The sequence below is a fragment of the Anolis sagrei genome, chromosome X (genome assembly GCF_037176765.1).
Source record: "Anolis sagrei isolate rAnoSag1 chromosome X, rAnoSag1.mat, whole genome shotgun sequence".
Taxonomy (NCBI): Eukaryota; Metazoa; Chordata; class Lepidosauria; order Squamata; family Dactyloidae; genus Anolis; species Anolis sagrei.
This window is the reverse complement of record NC_090034.1, coordinates 79,950,061-79,976,520: the sequence shown is the minus strand read 5'-3', so window position 1 is coordinate 79,976,520 and position 26,460 is coordinate 79,950,061. Positions and strand designations below refer to the sequence as shown.

At 43.5% G+C, this 26,460-nt stretch overlaps 2 protein-coding genes across 3 annotated transcripts in view; both read left to right on the top strand.

Moving 5' to 3' along the window:
• The window catches only part of MYOM3 (myomesin 3), a 76,372-nt gene extending 66,278 nt beyond the window's left edge, over positions 1-10,094 (top strand). For both annotated transcript variants that reach the window (XM_060784266.2, XM_067460578.1), the window contains 7 exons: positions 97-135; positions 450-555; positions 2,349-2,512; positions 2,957-2,993; positions 4,816-4,838; positions 5,797-5,852; positions 7,728-10,094. In XM_060784266.2, coding sequence (XP_060640249.2) covers positions 97-135; positions 450-555; positions 2,349-2,512; positions 2,957-2,993; positions 4,816-4,838; positions 5,797-5,852; positions 7,728-8,015 — 713 coding nt within the window. In that variant the 3' untranslated portion in view covers positions 8,016-10,094. The remainder of the gene's footprint in view (positions 1-96; positions 136-449; positions 556-2,348; positions 2,513-2,956; positions 2,994-4,815; positions 4,839-5,796; positions 5,853-7,727) is intronic.
• A 6,251-nt stretch (positions 10,095-16,345) lies between these two features.
• Positions 16,346-25,217, top strand: LOC132780515 (fatty acid-binding protein, liver). The gene is made up of 4 exons (XM_060784230.2): positions 16,346-16,504; positions 18,232-18,404; positions 20,900-20,989; positions 24,896-25,217. The coding sequence occupies exons 1-4, from the start codon at positions 16,438-16,440 to the stop codon at positions 24,944-24,946; spliced, it is 381 nt and encodes a 126-aa protein (XP_060640213.1). The 5' UTR covers positions 16,346-16,437; the 3' UTR covers positions 24,947-25,217.
• The last annotated feature ends 1,243 nt before the right edge of the window (positions 25,218-26,460 follow it).

Below are 26,460 nucleotides of genomic sequence, written 5' to 3'. Positions count from 1 at the left end.
TCACACAATATGATTATAGCACAATGATTCCACTTTAGCTGCACTTCCTTGGTTCTGTCATTTTTGTCCCTGATTTTTTAAAATTGCTTTTGACAGCCTTTGATGACATCCTCAAAGAACTTGCCAGGATCAGCAGTAAGTTATTTTCTCCTAAGCCTGCATACTGTTAGTACAAGTAGTATTAATAGAATGCAGTTAATATTAATATTAGTAATAATGCTATTAGTATAATGTAATTATAGTAATGAACGTGCTGTAGCATGCACTGGACTGTATCAAGAACTTCTTGATAAAGCATGCAAATAATAATAAGTACTAGGTGGACTGGTACTAACCTTAGTGATGCCACTTCATAGTAGACATGATCTTCATTTTGGAAGAAAATGAAGTTTCTTTGAATAGAAAAACAAAGGGCAGAGGCTCAGCCATGCTCTGATTTCTCCCTTTAGTTCTTTCTGCCTCACCTTTGAAAGTCCAGCCAACCCCAGAAGGCATCAAGATCGACAGCGAGGTGAAATGCTACACAGATGCCATGAAAACCACATGGGATCACAAGTATGTCGTTCCAGCATATTGTTCTGAGTATGAAAAGTGTGTGCATTTATGGACTGAGGCAACTATTTTGTGGGCCCTCACTCAAATGAATGTGGAGGACAGGCTGTGTTTGCAAGTTTCACCATGGTGGCGAGTAGTCTCTACATCACTGGGACAATGGGACAGAGTTGTTCTAATCTGAACCATTTAAGGACCATGCATAGTTACTTTAAAGTTCAGACCAAACTCCAGAGCGGACTCAGTATCCCATGGTCATGGAACCTACCAGCCATTGATGGTTGTATCTCAGCTAAAGAAGCCAACATATGCCCAAGACCTTTCCCTGCATGCTATGTCCTTATATAGACCTTCCTTCTTTCCTTCCTTCCGTCCTTCCTTCATTCTTGTCTTTCACCGTACCCTACCCTTCCTTCTTTCTTTCATTCCTTCTTCCCTTCCTTCCTTCCCTCCCTCCATTCTTATCTTTAACCCTTCTCTTCCTTTCCTTCTTTTCTTCTTTCCTTCCTTCCCTCCCTCCTTCCTACCTCCCTCCCTCCTTCATTCTTGTCTTTCACTCTTCCTTTCCTGCTTCCCTTCTTTCCTTTCTTCCCTCCCTCCCTCCTTCCTTCCTTTTCTCTCCCTTCCCCTCCCCACTCCTTCATTCATTTCTTTCACCCTTCCTTTCCTATTTTCCTTCTTCCCTTGCTTCCCTCCCTCCCTCCTTCATTCCTTCCTTTTCTTTCTTCCTTCCTGTTCCTTCCTTTCCTCCCTTCCTTCTTTCCTTTTCTTTCTTCCTTCCTCTCCCTCCCTCCCTCCCTTCCTTCCCTCCTTCCCTCCTTTGTTTATTTCACCTTTTTGTTCCTTCTTTCCTTGCTTCCCTCCTTCCTTCCTTCCTTCCTTCCTTCCTTCCTTCCTTCCTTCCTTCCTTCCTTCCGTTCTTCCTTCCTTCCTTCCTTCCTTCCTTTTTCCTCCTTTCCCATTCCTTCCTTCCTTCCTTCCTTCCCTCCCTCCCTCCTTCCTTCCTTCTTTCCTTTTCTTTCTCCCTTCCCCTCCCTTCCTTCCTCCCTCCCTACCTTCCCTCCCTCCCTCCTTTTCTTCCTTCCTTCTTTCCTTTCTGATCATGAGAGCCGTTCAGCAGTGGAACTCTCTTCCCTGGAGTGTAGTGGAGGCTCCTTCTTTGGAGGCTTTTAAACAGAGGCTGGATGGCCATCTGTTGGGGGTGCTTTGAATGCAATTTTCCTGCTTCTTGGCAGGGGTTGGACTGGATGGCCCACGAGGTCTCTTCCAACTGTATCATTCTATGATTCCTTCCTTCCTTTTCTTTCTCCCTTCCCCTTCCTTCCTTCCTTCCTTTTCTTTCTCCCTTCCCCTTCCCTCCTTCCCTCCCTCCTTCCTTCTTTTTCTTTCTCCCTTCCCCTTCTTTTCATCCTTCCTTCCCTCCCTCTTCCTTCCTTCCTTCCTTCATTCATTCATTCATTCATATTTTCTTTCTTTCCTTCCTTCCTTCCTTCCTCCCTTCTTTTTCTATCTTCCTCCCCTGCAGTCCGACATTCAAACCACTGCACGATAGTGGTCCTTTTACATGATATAAACATAGTGTTGAGATTCCACCTCAACTGCCATGACTGCATCCTAAGAAATCTTGGGGTTTCTAGTTTGGAAAGGCACTAAAGCTCTCCGGCGAGATTTTTACACACTCCTCCGTAAGCTGGATCCTACAGCAAGTTGCCATGGCAGTTTAGATGAAATAACTGTGCTATATTTCAGTAGTGCGAAAAGGCACCAGGTTATAGAATGCCCTTTTCTGTTTTCAGTGACAAACGTGTGGAAGGAGGGGACAGGCTGAAAACAGGGACCACCATGGACCAAGTCTGGATCCACATCCTGGACCCCAAGGAATCCGACAAAGGCAAATACGATTTGGAGTTAACGAATGGGACTGAGTCACGCAAATTGTCGACTGACCTGTCTGGGAAAGGTGAGCAGCCAACGGATGGCTCTGCGCATTTCTATATGAAAGATGTGCATTGGAACATACATGTAACTTGCATTGTCCAGTACCTTGGAGGAGTCCATATAAGGTCTGGATCTGAGAGTTATAGTTTGGTCAAGTACAAGCCTTCTTTGTTAGACATCGCAAAACTGCATCACCCACGATTCCATAGCATTGAGCCATGGCTGTTAAAGGGGTATGAAACTGCATTGATTCTTCAGTGTAGATGTAGCAAAACATCTACACTGTAGCTTAAGAGGCTGAGGGGGAAAAGGAAAGGGCCTGAGGCTGTTAGGAATTGTGGGAGTTGAAGTCCAAAACACCTGGAGGGCCTAAGCTTACCCACGCCTGGCATCAACTTACCTCTTTTTTCTCTTTCTTTCTTTCTTTCTTTCTTTCTTTCTTTCTTTCTTTCTTTCTTTCTTTCAGCTTTTGATGATGCACTGGTTGAACATCAAAAATTCAAGTGAGTTTTTGGTCCCTGAATTTCCCCATTTGTTCTAATGTCATTGGCACTCCGTTCTCCATGCAGAAAACCCTGTAGTAGTGACATTGTGGGCACCTGAAAAAGAAATCCCATGTTGAAATCCTTAACTGGCTGCAAAGGCATGGAACCATCATGGCGCAATGGGTTAAACCCTTGTGTCAGCTGGACTGCTGACCCGAAGTTCGGCGGTTCAAATCGGGGGGGGGGGGTGAGCTCCTTTCTGTCAGCTTCAGCTTCCCATGCAGGTACATGAGAGAAGCCTCAATGATGGTAAAATATCCGGGCGTCCCCTGAGCAACATCCTTGCAAGTGGCCAATTCTCTCACACCAGAGGTGACTTGCAACTTCTCAAGTCACTCCTGACACGGGAAAAAAGCTACAAAGGCTTTGTCTGTCTATCTCTGTCATGCAGCTTGATCTGCCTCACAGGGTTGTTGTGTGCATGGAATGGGGAAATATCACAGAAGATGGGGGAAAGGCAGCCTGCAAACCAATTAGCGCAACATGCACCCCCTGCCAAATTTGAAAGCCAAAAATGCATGAAGTGAAAACCAGAAGTGAGTTCCCATAGGGAACATCAATTGCAGCATGAATCAAGGAACACGAAAGGCACTGCAGCCTACTTCAGCCTGAAAAGTCAGCCATAGCAGAGCACCAACCTGGACACAGCATCTTATTTGAGAACACAGAAATGTTGGACCACTCTCACAACCACCATGTCAGACTACACAGAGAAGCCATTGAAATACACAAGCATGTGGACAATTTCAACAGAAAGGAGGAAATCTTGAAAATGACCAAATCTGGCTACCAGTATTTAAAAAAACTCTAAAATCCGGACAGTAAATAAAGAGGAGCACTCAGAAAAACAGGGAAATTCCAGGCAGGAAACAATCAGGACCAGCTAATTACCTCCCAACAAAGGATTCCCCCTGGCAGTAAGCAGCCAGAACTTGAAGCTGAAAGGCTATTCAGTGCTAATCAAGATGGCCAATTGCAACATTCACACCTACCTTGAACAGACATGAATTCTTTCTCCTACCCTGGATATTCCACAGATATATAAACCCAGTTTTCCTAGTTTCAAACAGACCTCTCAACCTCTCAGGATGCCTGCCATAGATGCAGGTGAGACTTCAGGAGAGAATGCTTCTGAAACATGGCCATACAGCCCGAAACACTCACAACAACCCAGTGAATTCCCATCACTCCTGATTCACGTTTTCATGCCAGGATACCAGAATAATGTGAAGTGCATAATGGAGCAAAAATGTGAACTCACCACCAATGCAATTGCTCAGACCCAGTAACAGAGATTTATGATAACAGTATGTGCAAAAGGTCTACTTATTATGCCAGATATTTGAATGTGGCTTCTGTTATGCTATGAATACAACAGAAAAATGCCAGTGGTCAACTTTGCCATCTGTTCAGCTGGAAGTTTTGTCAGAAGTTGACCAGTGTTGTGTTGGAGGCCTGGAGAGAATACTTCTCTGGGCACTTTATGGATCTTCTATATCAGTGGTGCTCAACCTGTGGGTCCCCAGGTTTTTTGGCCTACAACTCCCAGAAATCCCAGCCAGTTTACCAGCTGTTAGGATTTCTGGGAGTTGAAGGCCAAAACATCTGGGGACCCACAGGTTGAGAACCACTGCTGTAGAGTAATTCTATGGTGTGCTTCAGTTGGATGCCCAAATCACAGAGTCCTGGAACCTTGCATAATATGCTGCCCTATTATATTAGATATACATTGCAGATATGAGAATCCTTATTTAATTCTTATGTCCCTTTTTCATTGCAGACAAGCTGCTGTTGTGGAAGAACGTGAGTACATAAAAAAGCATGGAAAGCTCTTTCTTGGAGATCTCTATCTATCTATCTATCTATCTATCTATCTATCTATCTATCTATATTGTTTTACTTAGGCAATCCCTCATTGCCCAAGAAGGATTGTCTTCCAAGATCAGTGTACTGGTGGTGGGTCCGTAGGTGACTGTGGAGCCCTATTCTTGATCTGCATCTTCTCCTGCAGTGAGGGCAATGGTTTCCAGGTGGAAGGTGGTCCTGGTCGGGGTTGGCTTGATACACTTGATGCACCTTCCTTTTGGCACGTTTCTCTCTTTTGCCCTCCATTCATGCTTCTTCAAATTCTACAGCACTGCTGGTCACAGCTAACCTCCAGCTGGAGTGCTCAAGGGCCAGGGCTTCCCAGTTTTCAGTGTCTATGCCAGAGTTTTTAGGGTTGGATCTGAGCCCATCTTTAAATCTCTTTTCCTGCCGACCAACATTATGTTTTCCGTTCTTGATTTTGTAGTAGAGCAACTGCTTTGGGAGGCGATGGTCAGGCCGGTCCAGCAGAGTTGATGGCAGAGGACCATTGTTTCAATGCTGGTGGTCTTCGCTACTTCCAGCATGCTGACGTTTGTCCGCTTGTCTTCTCTGTACTGTTTCACTGTACTGTTTCACAGTCAATGTTTTCCTAAACAATGGGAAATCTTATTCGTAGTGTTCCTAGGTTCATTTTCCTTCATTTCCTCTTTAATTTCCTTTGCTTTCAGCTGATGAGTCCATTTCCTTATAGCAAGACTGCTCCACGGTTTCTGCAAAATGGAGCTAGAAACTCTTAGTTCTTTAAAGTTTGACAACAAAAAGCTGGGGGAAACTGTCTTCCCCTCCTAGGATGTGGGGGACTATATGATATGACCTAAGAAAACTGAATAGCTTCATACGTTAAAAGGGAGGGGTGTCATAATGGCCACAATAACTTCTGTTTTTCCTCCAGACCGAGCCAAAGTTGTCCGTGGCCTTCCAGATGTTGCCACCATCATGGAGAATAAGGTATGGCTGTGATTATGAGAAGCATGGTGCAGTGGTTTCCTTTCTTAATCAGGGAAACAGAATTCCCTTCTTAATCAGGGAAACTCAAGGGTGACCTTGGGCGAGTCACACTTTCTCAGCCTCTAAGCAAGCCAAAGCTAAAGTCACTCTGAGCATATTTTGCCAAGAAAACACCATGATAGGGTTGCCTTAAGATAGCCATATAAATTATTCGAAAGCACATAACAACAAAGATTATGGACACACTAATTCTACCATGATGATGATGATGATGATGATGATGATATTATTATTATTATTATTTTACTGACACAAAAACACAGTTGACAGATTGTGATATTGTCGATGTTTATTGTTTCCAAATGCCGGCTGAGGTCTTTTGGCACGGCACCCAGTGTGCCGATGATCACTGGGACCACCTGTACTGGTTCATGCCAGAGCCTTTGCAGTTCAATTTTGTGGTCTTGATAACGACTGAGTTTTTCCTGTTGTTTTTCCTCATTTCGGCTGTTACCAAGTATGGCGACATCAATAATCCAAACTTTTTTCTTTTCCATAATCGTGATGTCTTCTTCTTCTTCTTCTTCTTCTTCTTCTTCTTCTTATTATTATTATTATTATTATTATTATTTGTATCCCGCTTTATCTCTCTCAGAAAGAGACCTAAAGCAGCTAATAGTAGAAGCAATACACTATGTAATTCAAACCTTAGAAAACATGCAAACATTGAAATAGAATTAAATTGAATCTATTAAAAAGAAAGTGTTACCAGGATTAATAAGATCTTACTTTGATCAGCACAAGAGAGCTTTTGCCATTTATAGAGCCAGAGAGGCAACCATTTATCTGTTCTGCCCTGTTCCATCAGAGACGATATAATGGGGTCCCCTTAGGTCAGTGTTCCCAACCTTTCCAATGCTGCGACCCCTAAATACAGTTCCTCATGTTGTGCTGACCCCCAACCATAAAATTATTTTCATTGCTACTTCAGAACTGTAACATTGCTATTGTAATGTAAATATCTGATATGCGGGATGTATTTTCATTCACTGGACCAAATTTGGCACAAATACCCAATATGCTCAAATTTGAATACTGGTGGGGTTGGGGAAGATTGATTTTGTCATTTGGGAGTTGTAGTGGCTGGGATTTATAGTTCACCTACCATCAAAGAGCATTCTGAATTCCACCAACAATGGAATTGAACCAAACTTGGCACACAGAACTCCCATAACTAACTGAAAATACTGGAAAGGTTTTGTGGACATGGCCTTGAGTTTTGGAGTTTTAGTTCACCTACATCCAGAGAGCACTGTGGACTCAAACAATTATAGATCTGGGCCAAACTTGGCATGCATCCTTAATACGCATAAATGTGAACACTGGTGGAGTTTGGGGAGAATAGACCTTGACATTTGGGAGTTGTAGTTGCTGGGATTTAAAGAGCATTCTGAACCCCACCAATGATAGAATTGGGCCAAACTTCCCACAGAGAACCCCATGACAAACAGAAAATACCCCCCTGGCAACCCCACCCCCAGGGGTCCTGACCCCCAGGTTGAGAAATGCTACCATAGGTGGAAGTTGCCCATAGATTTGTGCTGGTAAATCTGGAGATTCCTAGAATGAAGTTGACCAAAGAGTTGCTGGAGGACCTAAAAATGAATAGCGGGATATTCACTCAGATTTTTAAAAACGATTTTTTAATTCCCTTCCCCCCCCCCCCCCCGACTTTCATGGAGGTACTATGCTAACATCAGTGTTACATCAATTGTATTCCTTTCCTAACCTATGAAATACCTTTTTTATATTTTCAGTTGCTTAATGAGAATTCCCACAATAACACTGTTGTCGTTGTTATCATTTCTCACCCAGACCCTGTGCTTGACGTGCATTATCTCTGGCGACCCATACCCAGAAATCACTTGGTACAAGAACGAGAAGGCCATCACCTTCCAGGACCGATATCGGATGGATGTGAAAGGGACGGTCATCACCATCACCATCGAGAATGTCAGCAGCGAAGACACGGGGAAGTTCAGCATCCACGTCAAGAACAAGTGGGGCTCCGAAACAGGGAAGGTGACTGTCAGCGTTTACAAGAGAGGCGAGGAGCCCAAGGAGATCCGGGAAGAGATGGCGGCCAAGGGAGCCAAGGCATAGCTCCGAAACCCAGAGCTCCCTTTCTGAACCGCATGAAAGCTGATTTTTTTTCCTTGTGTGCAGAGTGTTTCCTACCTTCACTTCCAAGAAGCTACTATCAGATGGGATGGGAATCATGTTGTACTCCTGACATGGTTGGATTGCAGTTCCCTGCAGAGATGAGGAATGCTGGGGATTGTAGTCCAATAACTTCAGGAGGGTAATATAATTCCCACCCCTGCTGTATTCACGTCTAATTCCAGATACTTTCTTCCACTGCCCCGTTATCTCCTGGATGATTGTGAGAGTACTTGATACTCAAGATCAACACATGTATTTGGCACTGGATTGGAAACTACCACAATCCTCTCTCTTTGGGCTCCTTCATACTGATTCCTGGTTTTGCAATTTAGGAGGATAAACAGTAGACCCTCTAATTTGTGATTTAGGGAAGAATACAGTAGAACAGGCATGGGCAAACTTTCTAACTCGGGGCCGCATGGTGAGCCAGAGTGGGGTGGGTGGGCCGAGAGGAAGGGGGTTCTCCCCAAGTCCCCTCCTTACCCATTCCTCCACTTCCTCTTCTCTTTTGGAGGCAGAAACTGAAGGAAAGACAGGAAAAGTTTGGATCCCAAAAGGGTCGACCTTGGTCAGGATGAGATGGTGGATGGGAGAGAAAAAGTGTATCCATTAGACCCCATATTGACTACTCCTGGTATAGAATCCGAGAGCTAGAAGAGACCCCCAAGGGCCATCCAGTCCAACACCCTGCCATGCAAGGAGACACAATCAAAGCACTCCCGATAGACAGCCTCTGAGGAAAAGCCTCCAGAGAAGGAGACTCCACCACACTCCCAGGCAGCCTGTGCCACTCTCCAACAGCTCTTACTCTCAGGAAGTTCTTAATTTTCTCAGCTGAATCTCTTTCCCTGTCATTTGAACCCATTGCTCCCTTGTGCCTTGGTCTCTAGAGCAGCAGAAAGTCAGTTTTCCCTCTCCTCTTCCTCCTCAATGGGACACCCTCTAAATCTTGAAACATGGTTCTCATTTTCCCTCTCTACTTCCTCTTCTCCCAGCTAGACATCCCCCAGGAGGAAAGGAGGAAGGAAAAAGAGAAGGGAGGGAGAGAAGAAGAATAGAAGGGAGGAAAGGGAGAAGGAAGGAAGGAAGGAAGGAAGGAGGGAGAGAGAAAGAGAGAGGGAAGGGAGGGAGGGAGGAGGAAAGAAAGAGAGAAGGAAGGAAGGATAGGATGGTGTGAGAGAGGAGGGCCTGAGAAAAGAGCCCAAGGGACTGCATTCGGCCCCCGGGCCTGGGTTTACCCCTACCTGCAGTAGACCCTTCAGTTTTCAGGGTTTAGAGCAGGCATGCAAACTTAGACCCTCCAGAGGTTTTGGATTTCAACTCCCACAATTCCTAACAGCCTCAGGCCCCTTCCTTTCCCTTTTCACTTTTCTTTTCCGCTTAAGCAGCTGAAGGGGAAACGGAAAGGGCCTGAGGCTGTTAGGAATTGTGGGAGTTAAAGTACAAAACACCTGGAGGGCCGATGTTTGCCCATGTCTGGTTCAGAACATAAGACCATTGTGAAATTGGAAAAATGCACATCCAAGGAAACAACTCTCTAGGAACCTCTCGGTCCTTCAGCATAACTCAATGATCAGTCATTGAGTTATGCTGGGAAGGTACAGCATTCCATGCAGTCATGCCGGCCACATGACCTTGGAGGCATCTACGGACGCCAGTTCTTCAGCTTAGAAATGGAGATGACCACCACCCTCCAGAGTTGGACACAACTGGACTTAATGTCAAGGGGAAACTTTTACCTTTGCCTAAGTCGAAGTCAACTTGAAGGCATTTTAACAACAACATGATGCCATCTTTCGGTTTGGTGCTCTCTGTACACATCACCCAAAGGCAAATGCAGTGAGCAAAAGTCAGGATGTAAATCAGTGCATCAGCTAAAGTCAAACTGCATGAAAATCCTACCGATTCATGTCTTTTCTCATTTAACCTACCCGGGGATCTATACTTTCCTGCTGTGTGGTTCGTTCTATATCTTTTCAAATGTATGTTCAATAAATCAATTTGGAGCTTACACCCAAACAATGACACTAATGTTTTGCATTGATAAACTCAGGAGGCCACTCACACTGCAGAACTATAGCACTGCTATGGCTCCATCCCATGGAATCCTGGGATTAGTAGTACAATTCTATGGTTGACTTCCACTTAAGGTTCTCTCTCTAGGAATCTCTTGGTCCTACAGCTTGACTGGAGAAAGTTGATGTGGAAGATCCAGAGATATAATCAAATCTATGCATAAGCATATCCATTAACCATAGAATCATAGAGTTGAAGAGATCTCGTGGGCTATCCAGTCCAACCCCCTGCCAAGAAGCAGGAAAATCACATTCAAAGCACCCCCACAGATGGCCATCCAGCCTCCAAAGAAAGAGCCTCCACCACACTCTGGGGCAAAGAGTTCCACTGCTGAACAGCTCTCACGATCAGGAAGTTCTTCCTAATTTTCAGGTGGAATCTCCTTTCTTATAGTTTGAAGCCATGAAAAGTCAGACGCGCAAATGCAGAAGGCCTGATGAATGAGTATTTCAAAGTCTGGAAAAAATCCAAAGCAATGATAAAGCCCAACATGATAGGACTCAGTTTCCCAACATCCCCAGCCCTATTAGCCATGAGGTTGAAAACCACATGTTTCTCAGGTCACCTCAGAGGAACTCTAGTACAGGACACATTCATGGCACATCAGCTTAAACTTTAGCTCCCCAAGGTTATCGCAAAGGAAGAGAGGAAAGAGTTGGCAGAGTTCACTGCAATTGCTCAAAAATACCAATGACCTCTTCTAGTGTCAAATGCAGTCAAATGGATCTATTCCATGAAAGCAACCTGGTCGCATTTAAACTGCTCCTCAAAATGCAACAAAGCGTATTTCTGTGCATACATCCCAGGTCATTACAAGTTACTCACTTCTTTGTTTCATATTGGATCTATTTTTCCAAAAGCCAATTGCAACAGGAATTGAAATCAAATACATACAAAACAATCAACATGTCATAACATTAAAGATCAATCTAAGGGTAATTAAATAAGCTCTCATATGAAACAAGAAAGAGAGGAAGGTTCAATACAGAGGTAACAATGGAAAGACCTTTTTGCTGCCAACTGCACTGAATTCAGAAAATAATTGCTTTGTTGGACTACATCTTCCATCATCCTCCATAAGTACCATTACAGTGTTCTGTGATTATACGTTGCGTATAAACACATAGGTACATACGGACGAAGACTATCATGTAAAATATTCATTAAAAGGCAGAAATCTGACTTGGACCATAAGGAGAGAAGTAAAAAAAAGGCATAGCAAGAGTTTGGTTTATTAAGATTGAACTGGAGCTTTCAAACTGAGTCCTGATTTAGTCATACTAGAGTAGACTCATTGAAATCAATGTATTTGAATTTGTCATGACTGAATTATTAGTCTTGTCTTCAACAGATCTTGCAAAAAAAAAAATTCATGTTCTGTAACTGAATGGATCACAATGAGAAGGAAAAATACCTTCTTTAATCATCCAAGACACACAATGTTAAAAATGGATTTGCTAAACGCCAATGTATAAGCCCAAAAAGCTCAACAATAAAACCCCGAGAGATGTTATTTTTAGGGTTGATGTAGATTGGAAACAACTTGAAGGCACTCAATAACAAAACCAGCAATATATTCCTTACCCTAAAGCAGTGTTTCTCAACCTGGGGGTCAGGTCATAAGGGAGTTTCAGAGGGGTTGCCAAAGACCAGAAGAAAACACATATTTCCGGTGGTCTTAGGAACCCCTTTGGCATAGTTGTTTGGTTTCATGGTGCTCTCCGGATGTAGGTGAACTACATCTCCCCTAAATCACTGTCAATTCGTCCCAAATCCCTCCAGTATTTTCTGTTGGTCATGGGGGTTCTGTGTGGGAAGTTTGGCCCAATTCTATTGTTTGTGAAGTTCAGAATGTTCTTTGATTGTAGGTGAACTATAAATCCCAGCAACTACAACTCCCAAATGTCAAGATATATTTCCCCCAAACTCCACCAGTGTTCAAATTTGGGCATATGTAGTATTCATGCCAAGTTTGCTCCAGATCCATCATTGTTTGAGTCCACAGCACTCTCTGGAAGTAGGTGAACTACAACTCCAAAACTCAAGGTTAATGCCCACCAAACCCTTCCAGTATTTTCTGTTGGTCATGTGAGTTCTGTGCGCCAAGATTGGTTCAATTCCATCATTGGTGGAGTTCAGAATACTCTTTGATTGCAGGTGAACTATAAATCCCAGCAACTACAACTCCCAAATGACAAAATCAATCCTCAACCACACCAGTATCCAGATTTAGCATATTGGATATTTGTGCCAAATTTGTTCGAGTGAATGAAAATACATCCTGTATATCAGATATTTACATTACGATTCATAACAGTAGCAAAATTACAATTATGAAGTAGCAAGGAAAATAATTGTATGGTTGGAGCTCACCACAACATGAGGAACTGTATTGAGGAGTTGCAGCATTAGGAAGGCTGAGAACCACTGCCCTAAAGAATATGCAAGGGCTGTGAATATGAATGAGTTATGGATGCCTAACTCCAGGTTACACATTTGTAACTCTGGTTGTGAATCCCCATCGGAGACTCACTTGGCTACCAATGTTGACTAAGGTAGGTCAGAACCGCCAGGGCACAGACTATGTGCAAATGAAGCAACTGCACAGCAAACAAGGCTCAACAGCACGAAGACCATGCCAAAGATAACAATCCGTAGTTGGGCTTCAAGTGATGATTCATCTCACAATTTCGAGGCCATGTTGGAGATGCCTTTGTGAAACGGGAGGCCACCAGAGTCTGGTAGTATTCCACTATTTGACCAATCTCATTCCCATCAAATATAAAGGCAGTAGCAATTGCAGACCTGATACTAGTTCTACATGGCATAGGGTGATCTACTTTTTCTAGGTTGGAGAGTTGTATTCTGTTGATGAAAAACATTGCTGGGATGGACAAGGAACAACAGATGGCACCTAAAACATCATGCTGTTTGAGCTCAATTGTCCTCTTGCCTTTAGTGAGGTATTAAAAACGTGGAGGGTGTATTGCAAATCCCAGGAAAGACAAAATAAAGAGGAAGGGCACCAAAAATCCCAAAGGACTGGAATGGACCCCGGAGACCTGATGGCCCTTGGAAGTGTGTAGCTGCCTTCAAGTCACCTGCCGACTTATGGAGATCCCAAAAATTTTATAAGGTTTTCTTGGAGTACATCTACTATTAATACAATTGGACACTACTTGGACTGCCATCGTTCAATGCCATGAAATCCTGGGAATTTTAGATGTCTCAGGTCCTTAGTCAGAATGATAACTCCCGGGATTTCATAGCCATGAGACATGGCAGTTCAAGAGGTGTCAGATTGCACTAATTCTTCACTGCAGATAAACTCTTAGTCCAGGTATCCTTAGTGGTGTTTTTGCCAGTTACTTCTTATGAAATGTAGCCTTATCAATGCTTGTGTTTGTTCATGGTCTCCCACTGATGCACTAACCAAAGCTGACTCTGCTTAGCTTCCAAGGCTAGGATCCTAGTGCCTTTAGGAAACTTGGAACTTCCTTTGCTCTATTTGCAGGCCTGCCCAACACAAGTGTCATTTGACTTAAGAAGAAGAACAGGAGCTTGGACGCTGTCCATCTCAGACTCCAGAAGAGTGGGTTGAGCAGACACATGGGCCATGAGGTCAAAGTCCTCCCCACTAGACCGAGATGCAGTGTGTTGCCATTTAAACCTAAGGAAGAATTTCCAAATGTGCCTCTACACCAAGCTGAGTTAATTATGTTTGAGTTTCAACTATAAATCCTAACTAAACTCAGATTGGATTGATATTAGATTATCTGTGCAACTGACGTATTACTATAGTCTTCAGCCAAAGCAATTAATAATAAATCCATCCATTCAACCAATCAGAAAGTAAGTGGAAATTAGAGCTTTACACAGAATTCGTTTCTCCTGTTTCCTTCGTTTCATTCTTTCGGTACTTCAGGAGCACGAAAGGGGAAGGTCCCTCCCGCTATGAAAATCAGCTTGACACGAAAGCAAGGGGGAGCCGATCCCAGCTCCAATCCTGCTTTTTGGCATCACCATTTAATGTTTTTTATTAATTCCACAGCAAACAAAAAGTAAACCCTTATTCCTTGAAAACTATTCTCCTCTTCCAGGAGGTCATCGCTCTTAAAATGCCTTGAAAGCAGTGTGTGGCTGGCCAGCATGGTGTAGCCCAGGAGAGAACGCGTGTGCACGTGCAGCCAAGCACCTCCCAGAACTTGCCTCCTTGTCTTGGAAAGAGAGTGCATGTCTAGCATGCAGGTCCAGAAAGTGCGCACTTGCCAGTGCCTGTAGCCGAGCACTAAGTTGCAGGTACTGGCAGGTGCACACCACAAATACACTCTCTTTCCAAGGCAAGGACCTCCTTACCTTGGAAAGAGAGAGCTTGTGTAGCATGCAGGCCCAGAAAGTGTGCACACCTGCCGGTGCCTACAGCTGAGTGCCTCCTGTAGTGTAAGAAACAGAACTTCCCTCCTTGCCTTGGAAAGAGTGTGTGTATGATGTGCAGGCACAGGAATCGTGCATGCCTGCCAGTACCTGCAGCCTAGCACCTCCTCTAGAGTAAGAAACAGAACTTGCCTCCTTGCCTTGGAAAGAGAGTGGTTGTATTGTGTGCAGGCCCAGGAATCATGCATGCCTGCCAGTACCTGCAGCCTAGCACCTCCTCTAGAGTAAGAAACAGATCTTGCCTCCTTGCCTTGGAAAGAGAGTGTGTGTATTGCAGGCAGGCCCAGGAATCGTGCATGCCTGCCAGTACCTGCAACCTAGCACCTCCTCTAGAGTAAGAAACAAAACTTGCCTTGAAAAGAGAGTGCGTGTATGGCGTACAGGCCCGGGAATCATGCATGCCTGCCAGTACCTACAGCCTAGCACCTCCTCTAGAGTAAGAAACAGAACTTGCCTCCTTGCCTTGGAAAGAAAGTGCGTGTACGGTGTGCAGGCCCAGAAATCGTGCATGCCTGCCAGTACCTACAGCCTAGCACCTCCTCTAGAGTAAGAAACAGAACTTGCCTCCTTGCCTTGGAAAGAAAGTGTGTGTATGGTGTGCAGGCCCAGAAATCGTGCATGCCTGCCAGTACCTGCAACCTAGCACCTCCTCTAGAGTAAGAAACAGAACTTGCCTTGGAAAGAGAGTGTGTGTATGGCGTACAGGCCCAGAAATCGTGCATGCCTGCCAGTACCTACAGCCTAGCACCTCCTCTAGAGTAAGAAGCAGAACTTGCCTCCTTGCCTTGGAAAGAGAGTGTGTGTATGGCGTACAGGCCCAGAAATCGTGCATGCCTGCCAGTACCTACAGCCTAGCACCTCCTCTAGAGTAAGAAACAGAACTTGCCTCCTTGCCTTGGAAAGGCAGCCGAGAGCCTCCTAGAGAGTAAAAACAGCAGGTAAGAAGAAACCTCCTTAAAATGCGCAGGAAGGGGAGCCTGGGAACTCCCCCTCTCCTCGCATAATGAGCCAACAGAAAATGGATCTTTTGGCACCCCAGAGCAAAAACAGATATCTGTCCTCCCGATTTCAGGAGGCTCCTAAAAAATTGGTCGAGGCCCCCACCGAAAGCCAGGGCACAAAATGGGTCAAGGTTTACCCCAAATGCACAACCCTAGTGGAAATGCAACCAAAGGATACTACATATCCTCCGGTATTTTGCAGTTAAAAACCAGGACATGTTCAGCCAAGCAACTGAAAGATGGGGCAAAGATGGTGACGTTATTCATAAGGAAAAACAGTTAAAACAGGAGAGGCTGCTGCAGTTTGCTTTTCCCTGTGTCCCCTGGGAAGGATATGATTTTACACCACATCTCCCCATGCTGCCAAGTTAATTGATGCAAACTACTTACGTGCCTTGAACTCATTTTGCAGCAACTGAAGGACAAAAGGGAAAGCGGGAAGCAAAAAGAGAAACTGGGACATCTTAAATGAAGCTGATTAAATCAGTGCCATCGGAGAGGACTGCACTGAAGGATGCATGCTGATTGTAACAAGGTGTTTTGATGTTTATTTGTAAAATTCAGAAATAAATATGTTGAGGTTTATTGCCGTGGCTATTCATCCCCCAAACCTTGACTATATGATTTGGCAATAACTCTTCCTGAATCCATCAAGGATTTCTCCAGCACAATGAACAGGAGGTTATTCCTACAAAGTACAGATTAATGATTGATATCTTTAGGTTTCATAATTCACAGCTTCACTTTGGACATCTTTCCTCCTTTATAAATAGCATTTGGCCCCTTAGTCATTGCCCCTATCCTTTTCCTACCAGCTTCTTGACTGTCCTAACATTCAGGGTTACGGCAAAATGGCATTCAACGGCACATGGCAGGTCTATTCCCAGGAGAACTATGAAGATTTCCTGAAAGCTATTGGTAAGCAACTTGGGAGCTATGTTATCAAAGGGGTTACATTCCTCCATAGAGCACCATTCCCTAAACTGGTGCCATCCAGATAGGGAACGTCCCATCATCCTAGCTATCTTTGAGGGATAGGAACTGTTTTCTAGAAGACACTGAGTCGTGGCAAGAGAATGATATGCCATAATTACATTTTAGCTTTCTGTTTTTAGCTGGAGCACTATTTTTTGCAAGCCAGAAAATAACAGAGAGGGTCTACATATCCATCTGCATCAAAATAATAAATACTGCCTGAGTTTGGAAAGGATATTTTGGGGATGTCAATACCCAAAATCCTGCTATGTCTCATGCTGCCTGAGGGGATGCTTGGAGCTATGATCCCAAAAGGGACAAAACACCAAGCTCTAAGCATTGGAATATAGGCATTTCTTGGGCAACCTACAAAGAAACCTATTACAATGTTCTGATGTTCTTTGTTGGGTCAAACAGCATCTACTTTGGTATTCAAAATTTTGCTGCATATTGAATTCTATTACAAAACAGCTATTTCACAATCCTACTGTAGAATTCTATTTCAGAAGAACATCTGGTATTCTGTATTGTTGAAGGCTTTCATGGCTGGAATCACTGCGTTGTAGGTTTTTCGGGCTGTATGGCCATGTTCTCCGGGATTGTGGCGCAGCAGGCTGAGTGTCAGCTACATTAAAATCACTCTGACCAAAAGGTCATGAGTTCGAAGCCAGCCCAGGTTGGAGTGGGTTTCCAACCAATTGTGTGTAGTCTGTTGTCGACCTTTGCAACCCGAAAGACAGTTGCATCTGTCAAGTAGGAAAATAAGGTACCACCTTAAAGTGTGGGGAGGCTAAATTAACTGATTTATGAGGCCATAAAGAAGACTCCAGCAAAGCATTCCAGCGGGGAAGCATGCGGGGAATGCGGAAGTGCTTCATCAGCGTCGCAGATAGACAATGAAAGCGACAGCTCCCCTGGCAGCCAGAAAAAGTTAAATAGCCTCTGTCTATGTCTGTATATGTTTGTATGTCAAAATTGGCATTGAATTTTTGCCATATATGTGTACACTGTAATCCGCCCTGAGTCCCCTGCGGGGTGAGAAGGGCGGAATATAAAAGCTGTAAATAAATAAATAAATAAATAAATAAATGTTCTAGAAGCATTCTCTCCTGACATTTTGCCTGCATCTGTGGCAAGCATCCTCAGAGGTGGTACCTCACAACCTCTGGGGATGCTTGCCACAGATGCAGGCGAAATGTCAGGAGAGAATGCTTCTAGAACATAGCCATGCAGCCTGAAAAACCTACAACAACCCATCTGGTATAGTATTGCAGAATTGTATTTCCACTGTCAGCTACAACTATTAGCAACATCCTTCACCTATTCATAAATTTAAATCCTCTCTATTTATATTTTTGTTGGACCTCAACTCTGGAGACCAGTGTTGAAACATCAGCTCTGCCATGGAGTTTGGTGTGGAATCCTCACTCTTTGGTAAAGAAAGCTAAAGACCTTGTAACACAACTCCAATGACCCCATAGCATGGAACCATGGCAGTTAAAGTGGTGCAAAATGGCGTTAATTATAGAATGACCAAGAAGTGAAATGAATTATTGGTCCAACACAACAGAAGACCATTGATGTAAACATCCCATTGATGTCCATACTCTTTACATCTCTAGTGCCTAGCCAAATGCATGATTACTTATTTTTGGGGTTCTGTTTTCCAGCTTTGCCCGACGATATCATCAAAGTCGCCAAAGATGTCAAGCCAGTCACTGAAATCCGCCAGACAGGGAACACCTTTGTCGTCACCTCCAAGACCCCCAATAAGTCCGTCACAAACTCATTCACGCTGGGGAAAGAGGCAGACATGACCACCATGGATGGCAAGAAAGTCAAGGTAACTCATATTTACATTGACCATATGATCATTTTGGAGGACTTATGAATGCTAGAGAAATGGTTTATGGGAATCTCTATGTTCTCCATGATGACATTAGAGGTTGACCATACAATCATGCTGGAAAACCTACAGAAGTCTATCAAAATGTTCTCTCTACGAATCTCTAGGTCGGAGGTCCCCAAACTAGGGTCTGCAATCCGGATGTGGCCTTCCAAGGTCATTTCCCCAGCCCCCGCCCTAAACGTTAGCTTTAAGGTTGCTCTTAGATTGAAACAACTTGAAGGCACAGAATAAGTCTAACTGACTTGACTTTCTCATCAACCAAAAGCAGGTCCACACGTTCCACTGAAATACTGGTATGCTTATGTTGGTGAAAATTGTTCTTCATTTTAAATATTGTATTGTTCTTTCATGTTTGTTTTTTTTGCACTACAAATAATATATGTTCAGTGTACTTTAAAAATATTTTAAAATATAGTCCAGCCGCCCAACAATCTGGGGGACTGTGAACCGGCCTTTGGCTTTAAAAGTTTGAGAACCCCTGCTCTATGTCTTCCAGGACAGCTCTGGATGCTGGCCATAGGGTCATGCTGGAAGACCTGGAGACCCAGAACATATTTCAGGCAGCTCCCAAGTTACAAATAAGATAGGTTCTGTAGGTTTGTTCTTAAGTTGAATTCGTGTGTAAGTTGGAACACTGACATTTTTAAAGTGTGACTCCAGCCAAATATTTGTACTGTATATCCCTTGAGATCGCATAGGGAAGGGTTAACACCCCTGTAGCGTTTGTTTTGCTCTCTGTGCCCCTGTTCAGCAGATTTCCCCTCACTTTCTGTCTCTGGATTTTGAAAAATGTGGCTTGTTGTGGAAACAAGGATTGGGGATAAAGCTTCGGTGTAGACCCCTTTTTCCCATGTCAAAAACTCTTCCAGGAGTTGATTTCCCTTCCGAGGGTTAGATTGTCTTTCTCTTCCTAGGAGTCATTTGTAAGTTGGATATTTGTAACTTGGGGGCTACCTGTAATCAGATCAGTGAATTATCAAACCCACATTTGGAGTGACTTGAGAAACTGCAAGTTGCTTCTAGTGTGAGAGAATTGGCCATCTGCAAGGATGTTGCCCAGGGGACATCCGGATGTTATGATGTTTTACCATCCTTGTGGGAGACTTCTCTCATGTTCTCACATGGGGAGCTGCAGCTGACAGAGGGAGCTCATCCGCACCCTTCCAAGGTTCGAACTTCTGACCTGTCAGTCTTCGGTTCTACCGGCACAAGGGTTTAGCACCAGCAGGGACTCCACCCACAAAACGTGGAAGACCAACTATATAGGATTCTAGCACGTCTTCAAAAACAGGTCCAGCCCAAGAAATTCTGATACGTAATAATACAAAAACTAGTGCCTCCATCTGCCAATGAATGCAAACTAGACTAGTGAAAGGGTAGGAATCATATATGTTGGATTTATTTATTTATTTACCATATTTATATACCGCCCCTCTCAACCCAGAGGCGACTCGAGGCGGTTTACAGTTGGCAGTCAATGCCCCCAAACAACATAAATACAGTTAAAAACATTACATATAATATAAGCCATATAAAAGCAATAAAACAATAAAAACCATAAAACTCAAGTCCTCAGCGTCTCATCACTAAAATCATTTTTCCGTCGCATCGTCCAGTCGTTCTGTGGACCTCAATTAATCTGTTACATTGCCAGGTTTTGACTTTCTTTCGAAATGCTAGGAGGGAGGGGGCTGATCTAATATCCCTAGGAAGGGCATTCCATAGCTGAGGGGCCACTGCTGAGAAGGCCCGGTCTCTCGTTCCCGCCAATTTCATCTGCGAAGGGGACGGGATCTAGAGCAGGGCCTCACCAGACAATCTTAAGCGTCTAAATGGTTCATAGGGAGAGATGCGTTCAGACAGGTAAACTGGGCCGGAACTGTTTAGGGTTTTAAAATTGTACCTGGTAGGAATTGGCAACCAGTGGAGTTGGCGCAACAGAGGAGTTGTGTGCTCCCTGAGCGCCGCTCCTGTTAACAACCTGGCTGCTGCCTGTTGGACCATTTGAAGCTTCCGAACAGTCTTCAAAGGCAGCCCCACGTAGAGTGCGTTGCAGTAGTCTATACGGGATGTAACCAGAGTGTGGACTACCGTGGGCAAGTCAGACTTCCCAAGGTATGGGCGCAGCTGGCGCACTAGTTTGAACTGTGCAAATGTTCCCCTGGTTACTCCCCTGGATTGCAACCCCCAGCATTCCTTCCCATTGGCTATGACTGGCTCAGTTGGCTGTGAAGTTCCCATTCCCTTTCTAATCCTTTTCTTTTGTGTTGATTTAATATGTGCGCCATCCTGGGATCTTTCTATACTGGAAAAGAATCTATTAAAAAGGAAAATAAATATCTCTCCAGCTTTTGCTGTCCCATTATCTCCTTTACTTCCACTGCTCAAGCTATTGCTCAACAACATCTTTTCTTTCTTTATTCAAACAGTGCACAGTGAACCTGGTTGACGGAAAGCTGGTGGCCAAATCGGATAAATTCATCCACGAACAGGAAATAGTAGGCAACGAAATGGTCGAGGTACGTAAATCTTGTGAACTTGAAGAAGAAATAGAAAGTAGTTGATTTCTTTCAATCCAGATGTTCTACAACAGGCATGGGCAAACTTCGTCCCTCCAGGTGTTTTGGACTTCAACTCCCACAATTCCCAACAGCCAATAGGCTGTTGGGAATTGTGGGAGTTGAAGTCCAAAACACCTGGAGGGACGAAGTTTGCCCATGCCTGTTCCACAAGCCCTGCAGCTCCCATCACCATCCACCATCTAGTTACATTGTCGAGGGCTGATGGGATCTGAACCCCAAAAATGTCTGGAGAACACGCAGAACCCCCATAACCAGGTTTTGTGGGGGGGGGGGGGGAATTGACCTTGATTTATAGGAGTTGTAGTTAATCTAAATCAGTGTTTCTCAACCTTCCTAATGCCGCAACCCCTTAATACAGTTTTTCATGTTGTGGTGACCCCCAACCATAAAATTATTTTCGTTGCTACTTCATAAGTGTAATTTTGCTATTGTTATGAATCGTCATGTAAATATCTGATATGCAGGATGTATTTTCATTCACTGGACTAAATTTGACACAAATACCTGATACACCCACATTTGAATACTGGAGGGTTGGCGGGGTAGGGATAATTTTGTCATTTGGGAGTTATAGTTGCTGGGATTTATAGTTCACCCACCATCAAAGAGCATTCTGAATTCCACCAGCGATGGAATTGAACCAAACTTGGCACATAGAACTCCCACGACCAACAGAAAATACTGAAAGGGTTTGGTGGGTATTGACCTTGAGTTTTGGAGTTGTAGTTCATCTACATCCAGAGAGCACTGTGGGCTCACACAATGGTGGATCTGGAGCAAATGTGGCACGAAACCTCAATATGCCCAAATGTGAACATTGCTGGAGTTCTGGGAAAACAGACCTTGACATTTGGGAGTTGTAATTGCTGGGATTTATAGTTCACCTACAATCGAAGATAGAATTGGGCTAAACTTCCCACACCAAACCCCCATGACCAACCGAAAATACTGTATTTTCTGATGGTCTTTGGTGACCCCTCTGACACCCCCTCGCGACCCACCCCAGGGGTTCCGGCTCTCTGGTTGAGAAACTACTGTGTCTGTTGCAAGGCATTCTTAACATATATCTGTTCATCACTGTGTATTATTAAATGAAAAACTAATGTGTACCATTTAAAAAAGGACGACAATGATGATAATAATATCAAAAGCTATTCTATCTGCCCTGGTAGCCCTATTGTCTTGTCCTCGATTCGTGGCAAAATGGAAACGCATGTTTTTAAATTAATTTAATATCATTTAATTTAATTTAATTTTCAGTTAAAATTAAAATATATGATTTTAAGTTTTCAAATAAAAAAGCATCAAACAATTATTTTTAAATTAAATAATTTCTTTCACATGTTTTGGCCTATATGTCCTGCCACTTATGTCCACCATCACCATGGAAGCCCCCCGCTCACGCAGTGGGTTAAACCCCTGTGCCAGCAGGACTGAAGACCGACAGGTCGCAGGTTCTAATCTGGGGAGAGGCGGATGAGCTCCCTCTATCAACTCCAGCTCCTCATGCGGGGACATGAGAGAAGCCTCCCACAAGGATGATAAAAACATCAAATCATCCGGGCATCCCCTGGGCAACGTCCTTGCAGACGGCCAATTCTCTCACACCAGAAGCTACTTGCAGTTTCTCAGGTTGCTCCTGACATGACCAAAATGAAACAACTGGTGAGGGAAAGCAGTTTTTAAAAAGCTCAGAGGCACATGAATCTATGGAGTACTTAACTATGTGTGTGTGTGTCCTGGCTTTATAAAAACAGGATTTAGGACTAACCCTTGTTGAAGCCAGTCTAAAAATGAGCTGCAGAAAGAGGAAGAAAAAGCTTTTTGTGGATTTCTTCAGCCATCTTTGGGTACATTTTCACCAGACATGGGCAAACTTCGGCCCTCCATTAAGCGGCTGAGGGGGGGAAGGAAGGAGCCTGAGGCTGTTATGAATTGTGGGAGTTGAAATCCAAAACACCTGGAGGGCCCAAATTTGCCCATGTCTGATCTACACTATAGTATTAATGCAGTTTGGCATCACTTGAACCTCCAAGGCTCAATGCTATGGCATCACGGGAGTTGTAGTTTTATAAGGTCTTGAGCCTTCTCTGCCAATGGTTCTGGTGGTTTACCAAACTACAACGCCCAGCATTCTGTAGCATTGAGCCCTGATAGTTCAAGTGATGTCAAAATTACATTACTTCCACAGTGTAGATGCACCCTAAATCTGTTCCCATTTGTGACTACTTTACTTTCCCAATCTGGTAACTTCCAAATGTTTGGGACAACAAAACCCACCATCCCCAACCATTGGGTCTACCTTGTTTATAAATGCAGTCTGTTCCATCCAGATGGGATAGGGAAAAGGTGCTATGAATGATCTTCTGCAGTCTTCCCAGTTCTAAACAGAACAGACAATATAATAATAATAACAATAATAATAATAATAATAATAATAATAATAATAAACAATAACTTTATTTATATCCCGCCACCATCTCCCTAAGGATACTCGGGGCGGCTAACATGAGGCCAAGCCCAACATTTACAACAAAGTAAAAGAATACATACAACAAATAATAACATCAAATAAAATGTAAACAAAACAAAATAATACAAGGTAAACATAGGATATGAAGTAAAATAATAAAAAGTTGAGCACAGTGGGCTGGGTCAATTGCAAGGGATAAAATTATAAATTACTAATGGTCCCCTGCCACGCGTTGCTGTGGCCCAGTCTGGTGATCTGGAAAATAAAATAATGAGAAAGTGTTGGTTTCTAATATATGTAATTTCTCTATCCTCGTGGGTAAACAGTATTGTTGTTTCTTTGTCAGTGCTGATGTAAAGATTGTCTGGTTTGCCTACTCTGGAACATGCAACATATAATTGTCCTTCTTTAGGGGTCCCTTTCAAATCTATGGTACTATATCTGTCATAAACGTGTGTGTGTGTGTGTAAATCATATATATTTAATAATATTATTTATCTATATCTATGGCTAGATGGCTTCTTGTCAGGAGGGCTTTATGGTTTCTTGCCCTGGTGAAGGGAGTTGGACTGGATGGCCTTAAGACAGCATTTCTCAACCTGGGATTTGGGACCCCTGGGGGAGGGGTTGCGAGGGAGTGTCAGAAGGGTCGCCAAAGACCGCCAGAAAACACAGTATTTTCTGTTGATCATGAGGGTTCCGTGTTGGAAGTTTGCCCCAATTCCGTCGTTGGTGGGGTTCAGAATGCTCCTTGATTGTAGGTGAACTATACATCCTAGTAACTACAACTCCCAAATGTCAAGGTCTATTTCCCCCAAACGCCATTTGTTTATATTTGAGTATTTGTGCCAAGTTTGGTTCAGATCCAACATTGTTTGAGTCCACAGTGCTCTCTAGATATAGCTGAACTACGACTCCAAAACTCAAGGTCAATTGCCCCCCACCCCCCACCCCCCCACCCCAGTCCTTCCAGTGTTTTCTGTTGGTCATGGGAGTCCTGTGTGCCAAGTTTGGTTCAATTCCATCATTGGTGGAGTTCAGAATGCTCTTTGATTATAGGTGAACTATAAATCCCAGAAACTACAATTCCCAAATGACAAAATCATAATTTTTGAGTGATGGTCACTCCTTGTGTTGTGAGACGTTTTGTTGCCAAATTTGGTGTGATTTCGTTCATTGGTTCTTTTGTTTTTAAGGTACTCATTATGCACAGAGCATTTATATAGATAGATAGATAGATAGATAGATAGATAGATAGATAGATAGATGTTATATGTAAAATCATGTTTCATAAATAAATTATTAGTAATAATAATAATAATAATAATAATTACACAGCTACTTTGAAAAGCCTTTCTTCTTTTCCACAGACTATAACATCTGGTTCAGCAACATTTACCAGGAGAAGCAAGAAGGTTTAAAGAAGAGAGGATGGATGCCTCCGTTAGTAGTACAGCTGGCCCTCCATATCCACAGATCCTGCACCTACCAATTCCACCATCCACGGCTTTAAAATATTTTTAAAAATAGCCCCAAAAGCAAACCTTAATTTGGCCATATTCTACAAGCAATACCACATTACTCCACCATTGTATATAATGGGACTTGAGAATCCATGGATTTGGGTGTGTATACTGAGGTCCCGCTGTTGATGTTTTTATATTTGGATAATAAAGAACGCTGTATATTATGGATCGTGTCTGGTTTTGTTTCCTTTACTGAAATGCTAAGTATTTTTTTGCGGAATCTACACTGTAGAATTAATGCAGTTTGATTCCACTTGGCTCAATGCTCTGGAATCCCGGGAACTGTCGTTTTACAAGATTTGCAACCTTCTCTGCCAAACTACATCTCCCAGGATTCCATAGCATTGGATCATGGCAGTTAAAGTGGTGTCAATTTGCATTAACTCTACAGCAGTGTTTCTCAACATGGGGGTCGGGACCCCTGAGGGGGTCGTGAGGGGGTGTCAAAGGGGTCACCAAAGACCACCAGAAAACATAGTATTTTCTAGGTTCTTGTGGGTTTTTTCAGACTATATGGCCATGTTCTAGAGGCATTTTCTCCTGAAGTTTCGCCTGCATCTATGGCAAGCATCCTCACCTCACTACCTCTGAGGATGCTTGCCATAGATGCAGGCGAAACGTCAGGAGAAAATGCCTCTAGAACATGGCCATATAGCCCGAAAAAACCCACAAGAGCCTAGTGATTCCAGCCATGAAAGCCTTCGACAATACATAGTATTTTCTGTTGGTCATTGGGATTCTGTGTGGGAAGTTTGACCCAATTCTATTGTTGGTCGAGTTCAGAATGCTCTTTGATTGTAGGTGAACTATAAATCCCAATAACTACAACTCCCAAATGTCAGGGTCTATTTTCCCCAGACTCCACCAGTGTTCGCATTTGGGCATATTGAGTATTCATGCCAAGTTTGGTCCAGATCCATCATTGCATGAATCCACGCACTCCTCTGGATATAGGTGAACTACAACTCCCAATCTCAAGGTCAATGTCCACAAAACCCTTCCAGTGTTTTCTAATCGTCATGGGAGTTCTGTGTGCCAAGTTCGGTTCAATTCCATCATTGGTGGAGTTCAGAATGCTCTTTGATTATAGGTGAACTATAAATCCCAGCAACCACAACTCCCAAATTACAAGATCAATCCTCCCCCAACCCCACTAGCATTCAGATTTGGGCATATTTGGTTTTTCTGCTCAATTTAGTCCAGTGAATGAAAATACATCCTGCATACCGGCTATTTACATTACGATTTATAAAGTAGTAAAATGACAGGTATCAAGTAGCAACAAAAACAATATCATGGTTGGGGGTCACCACAACATATGGAACTGCATTAAGGGGTCACGGCATTAGCAAGGTTGAGAACCACTGCTCTACAGTGTAGATCAGGCATGAGCAAACTTTGGCCCTCCG

Excerpts from the sequence above, each read along its gene's own strand:
- LOC132780515 (XM_060784230.2), top strand. The coding sequence starts at position 16,438 with ATGGCATTCAACGGCACATGGCAGGTCTATTCCCAGGAGAACTATGAA. Across the intron at positions 16,505-18,231 it reads AGATTTCCTGAAAGCTATTG|CTTTGCCCGACGATATCATC; the intron begins GTAAGCAACTTG and ends TCTGTTTTCCAG. Across the intron at positions 18,405-20,899 it reads TGGATGGCAAGAAAGTCAAG|TGCACAGTGAACCTGGTTGA; the intron begins GTAACTCATATT and ends TTATTCAAACAG.